A 19,775-nucleotide genomic window follows, 5' to 3' on the forward strand; every position below is an offset into this window, starting at 1 on the left:
TTTCCTGGTGTTAAGAGGATATTTCACCACTTTGCTGCATGAGTGGGTATAGAAGTTGGTAATAGTCAAGTATATATTAAAAAAAAAGGCGGGGGGAGAGGGGGAGAGAGAGGAAAACCTTGTCTTCTCACTCATCAGTGAGCTAATCAGCCAAGAGCAGAATGATGGGAAGAATCCTGAGCCCTGTGTTCCCCAGGCAAGCTTGTATTATCCAGTGGAAAATTAGCCTGGATACACGTGATGTGCCAGTATGCTTATCAGATAATTGAAAGAGCTGATACAACATATGTTTGCATAGCAGTCTATTTCAGTTGCTTCTAGTCGGTATATGTACTGGCTGTATAGTGGATATACATGCTGCGTGAGTGGTGGGATATACATGGTTATATGAATCAGCAGATGAATAAAGAAAGTATGGCTAGTATGCTGGAAGCCAAGGGTGAAACTGCAGTTGAAGCCACTTTCTTCATTATCAAAAAAAGTAGTATGGTATCATGGTGCAATTTCTGTTACTGGAATAATATCATATAAAATGCTTTATGTGTGTAGGTTTGTGCTGTTGACATAAAAAAATCCAATAATAATTACACCGTAGTCTGTTTATATTTTTATATAATACTTTATAAAAAATGGGTATATGAAAATGACTCTCCAAACCCGTCTCGTTTACTGCATATTGTGCTCAGGAAGGACTTAAGCACTCAGTAGCTGGCTCACTTATTTACTGCTTGCTTACTTAGTAAGGGCTTGAGTTTGTCCTCTTCCCTGCCCCTTCTCTTTTTCAGTCTTGGCTCTACAATTAAGAATATGAGAATCTAATTTTTAACACATTTCCACTGAGTTTTTGGCTGTTCTTCACAACGGGTAAAGGTGGGGGTTCTGTTTTGTTGTTGTTTGTCGGGGGTGTGTGTGTGTGCTTTGTTTTTACCACTGTAGCTGCTGGATAGTCACTGCGGAGGCATGCATAAGTGAATTGTATCCATCATCACCAGGGCATAGGTGTAACCTGGCCAGTGACGGATACAATTCCATCATTGTAAAAGGTAACAGTTGTTAATGAGTGTACATCAGTAAACACATTTTCCATGACTGTGAATACTTGGCTGTCAGAAGACCACAATATTGTGAAAACATCTGCCACTTTGATCTGCTTGGCCTTGTGAGATCTATATAAAAATTCAAATGGTAAGAGTAGGATTATAAAACTGACCATTTGCTGTAAAAGTTTGAACACCCTAATGCTACTATTTAGCATGTTTTGGTTTGTGGGTTGTTTTTTTTTTCCCTCTTCTTGCCTGATTCTTGTTAATGGAGCCAAATTCTTTTGGATTTTATGAACTTGACTCCCAATCCCCTGCCCCAAAAAAATCCCAGTGTGACATGATGGTTTCACTGAAGTGCATGGGAAAGCTTCTACTGACTTCACTCAAGCTTGAAATTAGTTCAAATTATTATTTGAATTTCCCTTCATTTTATATTGTGTTGACTGCACGTACCTGTATTAAGCGCAGCATTTCTTGTTCAGTGTGCTTTCAGTGCATGCACACTCCATGCAAAAACATTTCTGGTGTTTGAGACTGGAATGTGTATCCGCATTTGTAGGAAACCAATTGCTATTAACCATCTGTTGAGTGAACATTGGAATCTCTTTTTCCTAGGAGCCATCATTTGAGATGCTTCCGTTGACAGGGAAAACAATAATATTTGATAGCTTTCCTGATCCTTCAGATACCTGGGAAATAATTGAGACTATTGGCAAAGGAACGTATGGAAAAGTTTTCAAGGTGTTAAATAAGAAAAATGGCAGCAAAGCAGCAGTCAAAATTTTGGATCCTGTTCACGTAAGCTACTTAAATTATTTGGTTTATGCTTATTTAATTGTAAGTTAATTCATGTAGTCTTTTTTTCTTTTAATCTTGGTGGATCATTTGCATTAGAAGTGATAGTGAAATAAACTGCTTCAACCTGCTAAGTATCAGGCTAGCTAGCAATGCATTTTTCCTGTCATAACTGATCTTAGAAGTGGTTGCATATGGTAGAAGTCAGAAGTATACCTTAACTTGTTACTTTAACTTTTGATTCCCCCTTGTTTATCTCTTACTTTCAGAAGCAGAGCTGATGATTTTCCTTTTCAGTACCACGAGTCCTAGCTGCTTGTATTTTTACTGTTCTTCCCTTTCCTCTTTTCTTTTTTTTTTTACATACTAGCCAGTAAGAAAGTTACGTGCTTTTAAGTGTTTTAGATGTACCTTCAAGCATCTATTTTGAGTACATGCTTTTAGCTGAGTTACATGCTATGAGTCCTACTTTAAAAATAAAATAGCATACTTTATTTTTATTGTTATTGTTGGTTCTGCATTTTCAGAATGTGCCAAGATATGTAGATATCACAGAGGGATCCATCTTTTCAAATGACAAATACAAAAGCAATAGCTCCTACATACAAAGCACCAGGTGACTGGGAGGTGGAAATAGTCTGTTGCAGAGCATGTTTTTGTTCCCAATAACTGATGTTTGTTGGGTGGCAGATAAATGCCCAAAGAATAAGGAAGATCATTAGTCCGGTTTGGAAAAGCATATCCCATAAACTTCAGTGGTGCTGCATGTGGCTTGGGATTTTTCTCAAGAACAGTAACCCACAAAATATGGGCAAGGAGCTGGTCCTGTTTCAAGTGGCCCCTTTGAGCTCATCTTTTGCACCCCCAGAGGAGGGTTGTGATGCACGTGCTTCCATTGCACGACTTCTGGGCTGGAAGGGAAGGGCATGTCATGCTGTGTGAAACGCTGCAGGTCTGGACCTGCACAGCCACACAGGGCTCTGTCTACCCTTGTGTATCACAGTGTCAAATTATGATCCCATGGCCCGTAAGTCCACGAAATGTGTTTGTAAAAACATAGCATCTTGCATTATCTTTCCTGTATTTCTTGTTGATCTACCTTTTTTTTAATCATGTTTTCAAAGCAACAAAAGGAGGCTCATCTCAATTCAATATCACATACTTCTCCCAAAGTAAACACGATTTGCAGCCAAGCGATAAGGATCTTGATGAATTCAAATGCATTGGAAACTCTATTTTTGACTCCGTTGCTTTCTGTAAACAAGGTTCTTGTGCTTACAATGAATAGGCAGGACTTCCTTGCAGTTGATGTTCATCTAAATGCCTGCACAGCAGGAAATGCTTCTGCTTTCATCTATTTCACAAGCGTTCAGGAATGATTCATAAGTGGCAACTGGCTATGGCAGGGGTTACTGAAGGCATCAGGGAAACTTTCAATGTTGTGTACACTTCGGAGGTTGTTGGAAAAGGATAAAGGATGATGACAGGAAGAAAGAAGAGGTAGTAAAGCTGATGCTAGAGGAAAGAGAAATAGATTAAGTAGAAGATAAGGGAACAGAACGTGAAGAAAACAGAAGAAATACAATGGATAAAGATGCAACATAAGAAAGTGAAGAAGGGAAATGGTATAACTTATGAAAACAGATTCCTTATTTGAATGAAAAACTGGAAGTCGGTAATGCAGTTAACATCACATTCCAAGACTTGAATCTTTAAACTGAATATATTCTCCTTTTTATTCTAAGAATATTATTCTTGTCCCCCTCCTATTTACAGAATGTCTGGAGTAGCTGCTGTACCTCCATGTTACTGTTAGAATGACAATCCTATATTAGAAATAGGGTGAAAGCAATAAACTAGTTCTTTTTGTTTAAACTGAAAGTATTATTAGTGGCTGCAGAGGGAGCCATTGCAATGAAGAAAAATACTTTCTGTATTTTCTTCTTTAAATTTTATAATTTTTTTCTTTGAAGATGGTTTCAGAATTGTGCCACTTGTGGCCTGAAAAAACAAGCAGAAAAAATGTGGTTTTATATCACTTGGTTTAACTGATATTTCCAACTTAAACTGGGAAACTACATTATCATAGCTAATATGAGGCTGAAATAAGCATTTCATGTCTAATTCTTTAGAGCTCTCAGATTCTTTGTGTTGAAACTGAAACAGGAAAGTGAAGGTGTTGAAATGAGAATATATGAAGATGGAACTGAGAATGCTCTTAGTCTTGTCCTCAGGGCTATAAGTAAATACCATTGTACTTAAGGACTCTTGGCCAAATTATCCTATGTCTAAGCTCACATGAAAATATTGCCTCTAACATTTCTAAAAGAGGTTCTCTTACGCAGGTAAGTATGTTCAATTCAACCAAATATTTCAAGTTCTCTTCCTTCATAAAATGCAGAGAAATATTTTTCTTTCTAGTATACACAGAATGAATATTCTATTCATTTAATTCTCTCTTTTCATTTCTCCTCATAATAGTAAAAATCTCATAAAAACTGAGTACCCCTCAGGAGACAGAAACCTCTATTAAATCACAGTAGGACAGTGGGCAAATTTTCTCTTCCAATTTCCCCAAGGCAGCCAGGGCTATTGTATGTTTTGTGTGTAGTTTTTTGGCTTTCGACTCCTTGTTTTTTTCATGTGTTTTTTTTGCTTTGTGGTCTGTCTTTTTGTTTTTGCCAGATGCATTTTCTCCCTTCTTATCTTCCAGTCTTTCCCTTTCCTTCCTCTGCCACCTTCAGTGCCTTGGTTTGTTCTTCCTTCCTTGCATCTCTTTTTTATTGGCTGTGTTCTGTGTTGTGCTTGTGGGAAAATTAACTTAAAGTTCCTCCTTTATTTGAAAGAGGAAAATTTCTGCTGGTTTTCAGCTACTCCAATAAAACAATCTCTAAACCCCTTCCTTATGAGAAGACTTATACTTGTAATCTCAATATGAAAGTTTAATGGCCCAGTTCCTGAAGATACTGGTGACAGGCAAAGTTCTTTGAGACCGCTCAGGACAAAAGGCTAAAATGAGGAACTTGGGTTGGATTTAGCATTGGAGAGACCTGTATAAGAAACAAGTGAGCAAAGTCCTCCTAGGGGCAGATGCCTTTGGTGGTGAACAAAATGAGAAGAAGTGTCATTCACTGGGAATATAAAGCATCCCTTTTCTCTTGCCATGGTCACTTCTGTTTGGCAGTGGTGAGACACTTTTTCGTCCCTGAGTAGGTGCTTTTCACTGAGATAAATCCATTCATATGGATGCTGGAGAAGGTAGCCTTCCTCTAGAATTCATTTTTCATTTCTATTTCTTTTGCGGTGGGTGTGAAAAGCAAATTGTATTTAAAATGTTTTAAATCTGGAAACTATGCTAACATTTTTTTGAGATCTAAACAATGGGGGGAAATGACTGCAGCTATTCTGCCTTGACCTGTGGTCAGGATGGATTGAATATTTTCTCAGCATGACTAAAACACAGTTAGTGTCCCTCAATGAGCAATTCCAGTGCGTAGGTGGAAGGGGTGCCCACCATTGCTAGCATCCGTGTTTGGTCTGAAAGGGCTTGTACAGCTCCTGGTGCATGTGTTGGCAAAACTTGTCCTCATCTCTCATCTCCAAATGGATTTCCCTCACTGTGTAAGAAACCCAAGGTCTGTAATGCAAGACTGACAAAAAGCCACAACTCTTATAGCTCAGCAGGAGAAGCCAGAGAGATCATGGATGTCACCAATTTCTATGATAGCAGAAAATGAGAAAAATTCCCAGGTGATTCTAGAAAGTGGGGTGATAAATGAGTTAATATGTGGCTGCAGTCATACTTGTTTGTGCACAGAGGGGCAGAGAGACAATTCCAGCTGCACCATCTCTAGGCTGGGGATACCCTTGAGACTAGAGAAGTGACTTCCTGAGGCATCTGCATACCTACCCACTTGGAGGTTGCACTGGCTGTGCCTTGAAATGCTCCTTCCCCATTCTCCTGAGGGCTGGTCTGTCATACCTGGTGCATTCATTAGTTGAAATTGATAAAGACCAGGTAAAAAAACAGATGACTGTTTTGCATTGAGTAAACAGAACCAAGCTTTGTAGCCATGCAAATGGTACATTCATGTTCTGTTTGGGTTTTTTTCTTTGCATTATTTCAAACTACATTTGAATGGCCAGAAAATGCTATGAGTTGGGTTTTTAAATGGCTATCATTATTTATTTATTAATCGCTATTTTTTTCCCATTTGTGACACTAGGATATTGATGAAGAAATTGAAGCAGAGTACAACATTTTGAAAGCGCTCTCTGATCATCCCAATGTCGTAAAATTCTACGGCATGTACTATAAGAAAGATGTGAAAAATGGAGACCAGCTTTGGCTAGTCCTTGAGGTAAATAATTCAGAAAAATAAGAGTTTTTTTCCAGTTAGCATTCCTATGTTGAGTATAAACTCAATGAATGAGATGCAAGTAATTTGTCTGATGTTTTCTGATGTTTTCTGTTGGAGTGGCTGCATATGAAGTGATAAATGCTGTTATTTAGTCTTTTCAGTGTTCTGAATTAATGGTCTGCTCTGAGTTCAGCATTCTTATTTTGATATTATACTGATAATGCTGTGCCTTCAGAATTAGGATATACATTCTCATAGGACTTCATAGGTTGTGCTACCTAAAATCTTTCTTTGGTGAAAGACTTTATCATGGGAATCTTCCTCTTGTAGCATTTCTTTAAGTATGACTAAGAAATGACATAATAAAGAAACCACTATGATGATTTTTTTTCTAAATGGAATTGTAGAAATTAATTAATTGAATTGCTTTTTTTGTGAAAGTAAATGCACAAATAGAAAAATAAGCCAATAAACACAGGGTACTGCCCAAATACCATTGAAAGCAGCAGGATTTCTGAAAATGGAGTGAGAGCAAGGTAAGGCCTATAATTTGTGTGTTTCAGTCTTTGGTTTTGACCAATCTGGGAGCAAAGAGCTTGATCGTTACTGTTTTCATAGATTCACTATAATCTATTCTGCAAAAAACTTTCTCCTCTCCCCAGAGGAAAATGAAGAATGTCTCTGACGGGGATGGTGTCCTTTCATAACAATCAAGGGTCTTGCTGGTGTTTGATCAGTGTTTGATAAGGTTGAGATTGAAGAATTGCTTGTATTCTATAATTTGTCAGCTAAGTCAATACAAATCTCCTGCCAAATATCTCAATGATACAATGGTAACTAATCCTGGAAACAAACTCTAAAAAATGCTTACATTCTAAGAACCTTTCCAAATAGTTCTGACTTGCATTGGGAAGGTGTTTTTAAGAATAGTTTGCATTGGAATTCATAATAAATTATTAGGTTAGACTGACATCAGAAGACATGTCAGCTCTTTGTGTGGTGAGCATCTTTGAAAATATAACTTCTGTTGTGTCTGCTGGGCATTTGAAACGCCATCTGTGAAACTCCTGGCCTGTAAAGGATGGATGCCAAACAGCCAGAATGGAAGAGACTGTGAGGAAATAGTCAAGTGTTTATATTTTAACTTTTATATTTCACATGGATTTATTTTCTTAATGTGAAAAACACAAGCCTACATCTGGAATATAAGTTTTATATTTAGTCTTTGCATGCCAAGCTGTATATGTGCAAGTGCTAGTATGGAGTGTGTGGAATAGTCTTGGATGCTTCTGTCACTGCATGTAGATCCATGAATGCAGTGGATTTCAGTTGGTCTGTGTATGTGTAGATATGCATACATAGAGAAATAAATTCCAGTGGTGACTTTGGTGAAGCTTTCCTTTTAATAAAAGTATCTGTGAAAGAAAACTGTCATGGAACAGATTCCTCTGGTGAAGTGTCACCTTCCTTTCAGCTTGTGTGCAGCTTTATGGATCTGTTGCAGTTTGGTTTTCGCAGTAGCTATTTAGGTGTCCTACCGTTTATAAGAATGGAGATATCTTCATCATCTTCATGCTGTTTTGTTGGGGTTGTTTTTTAACAATATGGTGGTGTCTAAATTCATAAAGGTGGTGATTAGTCTTTAGCTTACAGAGACCTCTGTTTCTATTGCTTTGGTTTTGGTTGGGATTTTTTTAATTTATTTTAGCATAAAAGAGCATTTTCACCTCAGAACTGTTGCTTCTCCTGAAGAGGGGAATCCAGTCTTGAAACGTAGATTTGCAGAGTTTGATATCAAGGAGGAGATCTTTCTCATCTCTTCTCAAAAAAGCTATCAACTAATTCCTGCAAATTCTGTATGATCCTCTGAAATGAAGATGGACCATTTGAAGTCAGCATCTAGCCTGTTGATATGTTCCCAAAGACTGGAAGGACATCATCTGAAGCAGCTTCTGTGGTATCTGAATGCAAAATGATGTCCAGAAGGAAAAGTAGAGAATCAAATGCAGACTGTTGTGCACTGTAGTATTCTGGAGCTTACGGGAGCAGTGGGGCATTGAAAGCAGAGCTTGTTGCTCTGCTCTGCTTTTGCGTTCTGTGATGGGATCTGTAGGCAGGAGGTTTGGGAGGGAAAGTTTCTCAAATTCTACTAGGAATGGGTTGTGATAGATGGCAAAACTCAGCATTTAGTAATGGGCTTAGAGTCACCGCTGTAGTTTACCAACAAAGTTACTCTGTGGAGTGCTTGAATCTGTATATGTAGTTGTTATTAAATCATTTTTTCCTAGAGAGAAAAAATCCTCAGCTCTCTAAGACATGTCCCATGCAATCTATCAACAGAAAGTCAGTCTGGAAAGAAAGACTGTTGCCAGGTTTCTTTCCTCCTAATTCAGTGTTTAGCTTTGGTTATATGCACTGTACTGTTAAATTCTTACACCTTTTTAAGATATATATAATGTGATAATTTTTGATGTAGGCCATCGTTTTTGGTAGCTGTTTTGTATTGCACTTGATCATGTTGGATTTGGGGGAAAAGAAGGTAATCAGGTTTTAACTAGCCTAAGGTAAGTGGCTGAGGTATGGTTTTGAGGCCAAGTAGCTAAAAAGACTATCCTACAATATTGTAAAGCGTACTTGAGAGATTTTAGTCCTGAATACTTGGATTATCATAAAATTGTCAGACCTCATATGTTACCACCCATTCTGAATACTGGAAAAGGCCTTGGATGGGTTTATGATGAGATCTTTGCAGTCTTGGTGTGAAATATTCTGCACCACTTTCCATCTGTTTTTCAGAATGAATCTATTCTTACATGATTTGGTACCTGTTAAACCTGTACTCTCAATTTCTCGGACAAGATAGTTGGCCATTCCATTTTTAACTTAAATTGACACTTTCATTTGCAGCTCACTCTAAGGCATGTGCCAGCAGTGAGGCACTGGATGTTCACAATGACTAGACTAGTCCTTGGACTAGAAATCATTAAACCAGATTACTATCAAGAAACATATACCTACAACTAAATGGAATTTGGAGCTGATCTATTGGTGTGGGTCATCTGACAGTTTCTATGTCTATAGAAGCCAAAACCAGTTGCTTCAGAATGATGGAAATGATCTGTTACAAAATAGTCCTGGGTAAACATGACATTTCTTCTGAATCTCTACACTTAATAATTGCTTAATAGCACATGCCTTCACAGAAAATCTTTTTTCCAATTTGAAGTAAAATTCCTCATTTTCTACTGAACACTTGGATTTCATTTTCTTTGTTGTATTTCTCTATCTTTGTGCTAATTTGCAGATTACCTAACTGATCTTGTAAACCATTGTGAAGGTGCAGTGCTGTGAGCTGGAAGTATGCGTCTGAGAGAGTAGGAGCTATTGTTCATTCATTTTTTTATGTTAAAATAAATATTTTTTGGGTATAAGAAAGTACCAAGAGATACATAGTCAAACTCATACTTCAATTTAGCCTTTTAGTGTAGATCTAATCAGTTAAAAAACATGCATAATGATTACTTGGAAAAATAAACAACTTTTTTGCATAACACACTTCTACGTGTCACACTCTGGTACAGTATTTGTAGGAGAAATGCAAAGTTAGTATGTTGTGTTCATCTTAACACATAAGGACCTAAATCTGAGACTAGTATAGAATATGAATTTTAACAAGTAATTAAAAACTAGAGGAAAACTAGTAATAAGAGGGCTTTTAGCATCATTAGCATTTTTTGATAATAAAGGAACCTAACTTTCTCCATTCAGCATTTTTAAGGAAACCGCACGTGGGAATGAATGTGAAACAGGAATACATCTGTATGGAATAACAATACTCTTGACTCACAGTTCAGAAATGCCCTTCTCTCTGTAGGCTGCACTCAGGTAGGCTGAACATCTACCCCTGTGTGGATGCTGTTCTAATCACATTTATAATAAAGAATATTGCTGGAGGGAGGATTCTTGTCAGGTGTATTAAGCCTTGTCACATGTGTCCAGAGATGCAGGCAGGAGAAATTGGCCTGTTGAGTCTGTGTTGAAAAGAAACCACTGAGTATTATATACGGTATGAATCAGCTTAGCGGTTTCATGTCAGCAGACATCAACGTGATGACACAGCTAAGGCAGGGTGTGCTATAGCCCAGTTCTTTCTGCTCTAGAAAAGGGACTAGATCCAAGATAGCTGGAAATCAGCTGATAGAAGATGGAGCAGTGAGGTAAATCATATCAGGCCCTACAGGTGAGCATGTAGGTCAAGGGCAGGTGAGAACAAGTGGCAGAGGCTTTGCCTGAGATCTGCTGCAAAGAACAACCTAGTCAAGACTGAATGAAGGCTGACAATACCACAGCAAGGTAAATGGTAGGTCTCACACCGCTTTTACTTGCTACTGTAAGCCAGAGGCCAAGAATCATAATGCAACATATTTCTATAGTTCATTTCTTACACAGATCAGGTAGAACTTTTAGAAGCTTCTCAGTCCATTTTCAAAAGACACATAGTTATACATGCCATATTTGAGATAGATTTGGGTTTGTGAGTCACGTAAGTAAGCTAGTATATTTTATCATTCTCACTATATTTTTATTCTTAGGAAATAGAGGGAACATCCTTTATTCTTACAGTAAAAAAAAAAAAAATATTTTGTTTTGAGGAGTCCAAACTTAGCTTGGTAGGAAAAAAAAGTTTAGGTGGGAAGTCACTCCATCCAAAAATACAGTTTTGTAATATCAAAGTGTTTTGTAGAAACCTCTGCATTTTTTGAGAGGTGTATGTCCATTTCTGGAGAGGTGGAGGGAATTGACAGGAAGTTATAGACATAAATCCATTTGTGCTGAATGTCAAGACAACTGTCAAAGCATTCTTTTTAGGTGTTTTCGTTCTCCGAGTGTGTATGTGAACATTTCAAGAACATTTGCAGTGCCCTGCTGAGTTAGACCAATGGTCCACGCAGCACAGCATTCTGTCTCCTGTGGTGGCACTAGAAGATGCTATTTAGGAAGAGTCCGTCTGATTTTTGCAGTCCTATTTCCCTCATACTCTCCAGCAACCATGATTGTTGTATTAAGGATGTCTCAGACTATTCTATTTAGTATCCATTTATGGACACAGTAAACCTGATGACGATACTGTCATGCTATACGTTCTCGTCTTAGAGCATGTAATTTTATTTTTTTTGTCATTATTGTGTACTTATTGCTACATATAATATTCCACATTCAGCATTATGAAACATTTCCAAATCAAAGTATTTTTCAGTATGTGGTAAGAAATTTAGAATCGTGTCCATTTGAAAAGGAATATGTTACAATTTGCAGTGGACTGCAAGCTCTGTTTTCTGACCAGGTACTTAAAAATTACTTTCACAAACAATATTTGAGTAGCTTGTGCAATCTGTACAGGTGCTGGTTATGCGCAGTCCAGACTGAAATGAACCTGATTCATCGTTGTGTAGAACCTTTTCTTGTTCTAGTGTAATCTTCATCAGAGAAATCAAGTGAAAGTGTAGAATAGCTTGCGCTTGGAACCTGCTTCTCTAAAGAAGTGACATGTTAGACTTTTCCATTCCCTCAACCTTCTAACGTGGGAAAATAAATACGTTAAATAACTTGTATCATTCTACATTGTTGCAGGCAAAGTGGTATACTCTGAGTTCAGTCTTCTGGATGTTTCTTGATGTTAATTGAACCTGCTAACCGGGCACTGGTAACTCAAAAGAATTATAGAAAGATTATCATGAAGGATTATTGTGATCCAGTTGGCAGCTACATCTGCTAATTTAAAATTTGCCTGAAGTGATTTGAATTTGTTACTTAACTTTGATCTGTTAAAGTTAACAGCAGGAGGAAAAAATGTAAATGCACAAATATCTAAATTATCTTTCTGAATCCTTGGGATGCTTCTATTTGTGTTGCTTTTTTCAGAAAGAACAAAACCATTAAACCCAGTAAATAGAAGCTCTCAGCAGTTTGAATTGAACTAGAACACAGAAAATTGTAGTGCTTCAGTTCACCTGGTCTTCTCTTTGCAAGCATAGACAAGGTACAAACCCATGGTGTGGATTCCATTTAATCTGAGTGAGGACACTGTAGCCCCATATGAAAAAAAGGAATAAAGTGCCAGTATACCAAACTGCCAACCTGCTGTACTCGGGTAATGGCAGTCCATTGCTACTGGATCACTTCTGGTGGCTTGCCTGGCCTGGGAACGCTTGCACAACTGGCCAAAATGCTTGTAACAGGGTAAGAACTGTGAGAGAACCTATCTGACAAAGGCTGTTGCTGTGTGGTAAGCACAGGGTAGCAAACCAGTGTCGTTCCTACTCAATTATCGATTACAAGGGCAGCTGCAGTTGTCTGGTGAGTCACTTACATATCCTGAGTATATAACAAGCTGAGATCCCCTGATATAAGTCCGTTCTGGTTTTGTACAGAACCTTTAGAAGAAATGCCATCCTTGAATTTGCCCAGAGATGGAGAGCCCAGCACAACGCATAGAGTATCAATTACTCACTCCTTTCCAATCCTAAAAGTGAGCCTTTATAGAATGGAGCTTAAACCAAAGCCTTAAGCCAAATAGAACAAATGGATTTGGAAATGGAGGACCAAGGGGATAACAGAAGTCAGTTGTGATCTCGAGCAGCTGCAAGCATTTGTCAGCGCTGCAGCACAGGAGAGTTATTAAGGAGGATTTAAAGGAGGATAGCAGTGTGGTTTTCTGTTTATTTTGGCTGCTCCTTCAAAGCAGAAAGGAAAACACGTTATGCCTACAGTTGGCCGGTGATGGATGCCAGCACTGTGAGTTGATCAAGGATAGGAGTAGATCTGTTGCTGCCTAAGGAAAGGTATTAGGACTGCTATGGATCCTGACAGTAAAAGTAAGTAGCTCATATCTGATGTGATTGAGAAAGCGCAGCAGCGTGAGGGTTCAAGGGAAGAGTGGCATGGTCAGCGGTGGCCAGTTAGGGATAAGAATTCCCCAAGACCATGAGAAGAAGGTGTTGCAGTAACTCCTGGGTAAAATTAAGAATGCTGAATTAAGTGCCTCTGCACTGCTGCATCTGGCCTGGAGTGGGTCTGCTGTGCTGTTGCACTGTTGTAGCTGCTGTTTGGAGAGAGAAGTTTAGCAAATCAGATGCTTCCAGATGTTTGCAAATACTAACTGTGGTCACAGAGACAGCCCTAGAATTCATGAAAGATGCATAAATTTTCCTCACAGATTCATAAATGAAAAGTGACAGCACAATTTACATATGTGTCAGATAGAGAAAAATTAGTATAATTAATGCCCAAATCTTGTGTGGCTAACAGTTTTGGATCCTTCACGGAAGAGTTTCTGATCATGTTGCTTTTTCAGCATCACATGTAATTCTAATATGTGGTGTAATTCACTTTTTTTTTAAGAAGAAGAAATCCTCTGCTCTGTTGTAGAATGTCCTACCTGTGAAGTATAGTTATGCATCTAAAGAAACATCAATCTCAGCAGGTCCAGTTGCGTTGGGGAAGGGAGATTTTTTTTCAGCTGGGCAGTTGAGATACTAACAGTGTAATTCTAGGTTGCAGTATGGTTTGCTACAAAAGAGGAGCAACCACTGTTCAAAATAAGATCTAGGTATCGGTATTTTTTAAAAAATATGGCTAAAATAGCCAGAAGCATAATATGAACTTCTAGGATCAGGACAACCATAACAGTATATTACAAAATTCAGATCCTTTTCCTACCTCCACACACACAAAGAAAGGTAGAGATCTATCATCCAAATTTTTCTGCTGCTGTTGTGTGGCTTAACATGGGTGAGGCTTCAGCTGTTTGAGAGCTGGGAGACCAGGTGATGCAAAACATGAAAAGAGACAAGAAACTGAAAAAAACACCAACCAAATCAAACACGCACCCCAACAAAAAAACCCCACAAACAACCAAGAGAGATTCTTCAACTTTTACACTTGTCTCACATTTTACAGTAGGTGACAATATCTTGACTTCTGACTCATTAATTTTGATTTTATGAGCTCTCTAGGGGACTGATAAGTTCTGTGTGCTGGGTAGATACATCAACATTTTTAAAAATCTGTTTATTTAGATAGTCTTCCTTGACCAGGGATGCTGTGCCTTTACCTCAATCCCATATCCTAATCTAAAAGGGCAAGGAGTCCCTTAACATGTATGGGGCAGGGGATGGGTATCGTTCTTGCAGTGCAAATGTGCTGTCACCCCCACATGGGCAACACGAGACTTTTCACAAGACACCACTCCTTTTCCACATCCAGGTATTGACTACCTCTTCAGAGGGCTGTTTGTGCCAAAGCAGGCTGGGCACAGAGAAGAAAAGCTCAGAGCAAGGCAGGTAGTGCTGTCCTTGTGTCTTGTTGAGCTTTCCAGCACCGTGTAAGAGTCCTGATGGCCAGCAGTAAAGCATTTTTCTCTCCATTACCTTGATGTCTTTCCTTTCCTGGCTAATGGTGTTGTCACTCTTCGTGGCATCTCTCAGTCTGTGGAAGAGGGAGAGAGGAGCTGCTGTCAGTGTGGCAAAGCAGCTAATGCTTGTTCTTGATGGGGAAAAACGTTTGGCTGAAAAAATCTGCAGCCTCAGAGCCTGCAGCCTGCAGGAAGGCTCAGAGCCTGGGGAGGCACTGATCATGAGATCTCCTTTTGGGACATTCCATGGTGGGAGTGACTTAGACTAGCGTCTCTGAAGTTTAGCAGGCAATTTCATGTCACTGAAGCGGTTGGCACTTCAATTGCCAAACTCCATTCGAATGAAGATTTTGTCTTAAAAAATGATATAATTGTAAGGAATGGGCAGGAGTGTGGAAACTGAAGTTGTTCTTATTGCTGGGATAGTTTTGGAAGGAGTGGAAAAATCCAAATTCAATGACATGCACTTTTCTGTGAGGCCTCTCGGAGTAATGAGCGCTGGCTGGAGTGAGTCCCATGGGAACCTGTGGGAATGGCTGGAAGCAGGGCCCAATGGTCCCATTTTGGCTTTCAAAGAGATGAGCCTACCTGAGAGAAACTAGAGACATCGCTGTATCAGTTACTTCTCTTCTACATGAAATAGAGGGCCTTGTGGTATGTACAGATGAATAATTTATGTAGGGTTTTCCTTTGGCGTGTTTACAGTATGCTTTTGCTAGATACACAAATTACTGTACACAGTTATGTTTCCATCTAAGGGAACAAAGGCAAGTTTGTGGAGTTTAAAAAAAGCTTTGGATAGAAGTTGTTCTGTATAATGGAATATATAATAACAGTTATAGTAAGAAAGCAGATGTGCACCTTTTTTGACATGGGAGATTTACTATAAAACAATAATCTTTCAGGAAATTAGCATAGTGAAAAACAACTAGTCCATTTGGGTTTTATGGGGGGTAGGAGGAAGGGAGTTGTCATTTGTCTGATTATTATCAAGTATTTCCAAATGACATATATAGAAGAAAAATTAAACAATTGAAAATTGCTTTTTCGTATTTCTCAACATGGGTCATATTTCAGTAATGTCTTTGGTCATAATTGCTCCATTCAGACCAACACTGAAGATTTTGATCCATTACATGTCTGAGTCAGCCTTGATTTCTCCATTTCTGATGTGTCCCTCTTTGCTTCCCAATTATAGCAATTTTTCACTCTTGAATTATATCCTATTTTCTCAAGATCAAAGATGTGTGGCTGCAACTATCATTTGATGCTTCGAAGTTTCAGTAAATACTCATAATTTCTCTGCATAATGAGTATTTCCTATTACATTGTGGTTTGCACAGTCTGCATCTTTTAAACAACTGGTGAGCACATGCTATGGCCCATCTCGCTGGAGAATACTGCACATACAGAAAGCTGTTTCTGAGTAATCTCTAACAATTTTTGCCACCATGGAGTAAAGCAAAAACCCAGAAAAAAACCCCTGAGTTTTACCATTCCACTATTAAAAAGCATGTGAATACTGTGCCTCTCACATTCTAATATTGAACATCACGTTGCTTTCTGTACATTTTATTTTTGATCACATCTTTACCAAAGATGTGAGGTTATTTAAAAAAAAAAAAAAAAAAGGAAAGAAATCAAACCCCACATTTGTGTAGCTGTTGGTTAAACTGTAAATTACCAAACCTCCTTTAGCTTTAGTGGGGGGTGGCATCAAGCATGGTAAGACTCCTCAGGATTAAACGCTTCAATTCAAGTTATATTCAATATAGTTTTGCTGTGTTTGTTCTCAGTTTGCATGTTGGGTCTCTTTATAAAGGGAATGACTGGAGCAAATGGACTTGCCTGTAGGTAGAGAGGTCTCCTCATCCTTAGCAAGGAACAAGGAGCTGGATGTGCAGAAAGTAGCCAGGTGTCAGTGGTGACAAAAAGAAAAGTTTCCTGGGCTCCAGAAAGGATGACAGCATATGTTGCAGTTCAGAAAGCTGCTGGTTTTGCTGAAACCAAACCCTGGAAGCAAGGAGCTGCCTTGCACAGACACAGTGAGCAGGGAGAGATTGATTTACAGAGCACTTTAATTTCAGTTCTGTCTGATCTAGTCTCTCTGAGTTAATCATTCCAACAGTTTACTTAAAGAAGAAAAACGGAAAAAAAAAAAAAGTCTTTTGATTAGCATCCTTTTGGTTCTTACAAAATTCTCTTTAAGAATGTCTTGGAATGTCCTTCAGGCTGTTCTTGCTGTATTAGGGTCCCATGACATTATGGAGTCGTGGTAGCTCCTTTTGTGGTCACCAGAGGCAGGCAGGCAACTCCTAGAGCAGTGAAGCTGCCCTGTCCTGCACACTCCTGCGAGGAGAGGAATTGCCTTCTGGCTGAGTGTGTTTCAGCTTCCCTCCTTTTGTAAAAGGAGCCTTTGGACAAGCCCCACTGTTTGGATCTGTGCTTCCCCAGCCATGCTTTCAAACTCAATAGGGAAGATTTCTATTGCAGTTACTTAAATTACAGTGAATTATACTAAATTATTGTCTTCATGTAGGAACACAGACATAAAATGAGTTATGTGTAGCGTGGACATGGTCCACTTGGAACTACTGTCTGAACCCCAAATCATATAGAAATGATGCTACAGAAAAGGAAGGTGCTTTGAAATGTTTCTTAATTAGCAAAGAGTGTATAAAATCAGCATGGTTCTGATCAGGCAATAAAAGCTGTGAAGTGCTCGCTGCTACCACAGGTTGCTCTGTTTGCATACGAGCTTCTATGTGTTTTCCAGAGCCTCAGCTGAGTTTGCAGCAGTCAGTAGAAATACTTCCATTGACATTATCGATCCCAAACTTAGGCCCTGCTTTTTCTCCCTAGTCAAGTGAATGGTTTTGCACTCTGAATGTTATTTTTACTACTGCTCCTTGTGTATAATAAAATTATGAATTGCACTACGTTTTCTGTATCAAAATGTTCTGTCTTGGTAAGCTGCCTCTTGCATTTACTCAGAAAGTCCTGGGCTCTTTACTGACCAGTGCCTTTCAGTTTTGTAGCTAGGTTAGCCCTGATTTTGCAAAATGATCCTGCCATTTATTTGATTTTTAAAAAAGTAAATGTTGTTGCCAGGCTGTGAAGCTATAGTTGAAGGTCATTCAGAATTTCTGTTGCAAATATATTACCTAGTGATTTAGATCTCAGATGCTTTACACAGCACTATGCCAAATCATAGCTTGGTACCACTTTGGCTGTATACTCTTTTGGGGAGGAGATGTGAACAGGTGATATATCAATTTCTTCATTAGCAACTTCATGGGCATGTAACTGTATTATAACATAAAGAATGTGAATTATGGGATGGTGCAATATGAAATTTGGGTCAGAAAGAGCTAGCAGGGGAATTCAGCTGGGCTGTGCCCAGTAAACCTTTTGTACAGCACTGTCACCTACTTGCTTTTTTTCATTTTTTTTTAGAGACAAAACAATATTACTAATGTTTTAGAACAGAAAAAGTCCTCCTTTGAGGGGATTTCTTCTTTTCTTCTTGTGTGTCTAAAGCCTGGTGACTTCATTCAATTATAATGAGTTTGAAAGAAGACATTTAGAAAAATACAATATTAGCATAGATGTGGCTGTGAAGGCCAGCATTGCATAAAATGGAATAGGCAAACTTTTCCTCTGGCTGGCTGTCTTGTCAATGCATGTGTGTGACAGAGAAAATAAGAAGTTAAAAGCCAAATTGAAGCCAAAGTGAAAAAATCAGAAGCAACAAACACCCATGAGGCTGTGACTAACATAGTCCTGAGGGTGCTAAATGATGTAAAAGAGCAAGATTATACATACCACATGGTTTGTGATCACTGAAGCTAAAGAACTCAGGACAGATGTCTGTGTCAGTGATACGTTTCATTCACACTAAATTGAAAGCAATCAACTTTACCTAAAACCATAGAGCATTGCTACAGTTTCTTTTGGTTATGGATTGTCTTGTACTGTTGTTAGGAAAAATAGGAGCCACAGTGCACATCTTTCTTCCATTTGAGGTGAAATTAAAACTGCACTGCACAGACAGGAACTGCGTATTGAACCCTTTGGCCTGTTGAAGAAACCTATTTAGTTCCCTGTAAGTCTTCGCAAGGACCTTCAGGTATTTGTGGTAGGTGTTAGGCGCTGTCAGTGGAATGTGCTTTTTGGCAGTAATAGTTGTGAAGACATGTCACACTGTAGGCAGAGAATAGGAGTTAATCTGGTCACAGCTGGCCCTGTGTGACAGCCAGGATGGTGAGATGGACGGTCCATCAAGTTCTGTCCTGGAGATAGAAGGCAAAGAAAGTTACTCCGGAAATAGCTTTATCAGGTTGATTTTGTTCTAATAGAGAAGATCTCTTTTAAAAAGTTGAAGACAGAAGGAAATATGGGTGAAAAAGCCTCCAAAATAATTGTGTTCACTTTTGTGAGGAAAGTAGGGATGGCGGAGCAGCAGGGTAAGCATCGTGGGCTTTAGGAGAGTATGCTTCACCCAGCTTGGGAAACTGGTAGGTACCTGTGCTTAGGAAAAATAGTGTAAAAATGAAGGAAAGCAGGATAGCTGGCAGTTATTGAAAGACATTAAACACACAATAGCAAATTTGCTATGTTGCAGAGAAAAGGTAAAAGAGCAGTAAGAGATGAGTAAGAAAGCACCGAGGTTTGCTTCTTTCAGTATTTCAGAATACCTTCAAATAGGAGAAACAAAAATGCACAGCTAAGGTGCAGGCTGAGAGAGGCTAATGTGGAGAGTGGTAAAGACAAGATTATGTTACTAAGACAAGAGAGAAATGAGATACCAGAATGTTTAAAATATGTCTTTACAAAGTGAGGAAAAATAATGACCTAGGAAAATACAGACCAGTCTGTTTAACTTTGATACCTACAATGATTCCAGAACATATTAATAGAAACCACTATAGAAATACCCAGAACCCAGTAACATGGTAAGTGGTTGACTTGGATTGGGCCAGAACAAATGCGAGTGCTGAAGGAGCTGGCAGACGTCATTACTGAGCCACTCTCCATCATCTACGAAAGGTCCTGGAGAACAGGAGAGGTGCCTGAGGACTGGAGGATAGCCAATGTCACTCCAGTCTTCAAAAAGGGCAAGAAGGAGGACCCAGGGAACTACAGGCCGGTTAGTCTCACCTC

At 38.9% G+C, this 19,775-nt stretch overlaps 1 protein-coding gene across 1 annotated transcript in view; it reads left to right on the plus strand.

Annotated features, from left to right (window-relative positions):
• The first annotated feature begins 1,670 nt into the window (after positions 1–1,670).
• MYO3A (myosin IIIA) overlaps positions 1,671–19,775 on the plus strand; it is a 112,528-nt gene continuing 94,423 nt past the window's right edge. The window contains exons 1-2 of the mRNA XM_035890151.1: positions 1,671–1,841; positions 6,065–6,199. Coding sequence (XP_035746044.1) covers positions 1,674–1,841; positions 6,065–6,199 — 303 coding nt within the window. The 5' untranslated portion in view covers positions 1,671–1,673. The remainder of the gene's footprint in view (positions 1,842–6,064; positions 6,200–19,775) is intronic.

This window comes from Egretta garzetta, unplaced genomic scaffold (assembly GCF_000687185.1).
Source record: "Egretta garzetta isolate BGI_Z169 unplaced genomic scaffold, ASM68718v1 scaffold142, whole genome shotgun sequence".
Lineage (NCBI taxonomy): Eukaryota > Metazoa > Chordata > Aves > Pelecaniformes > Ardeidae > Egretta > Egretta garzetta.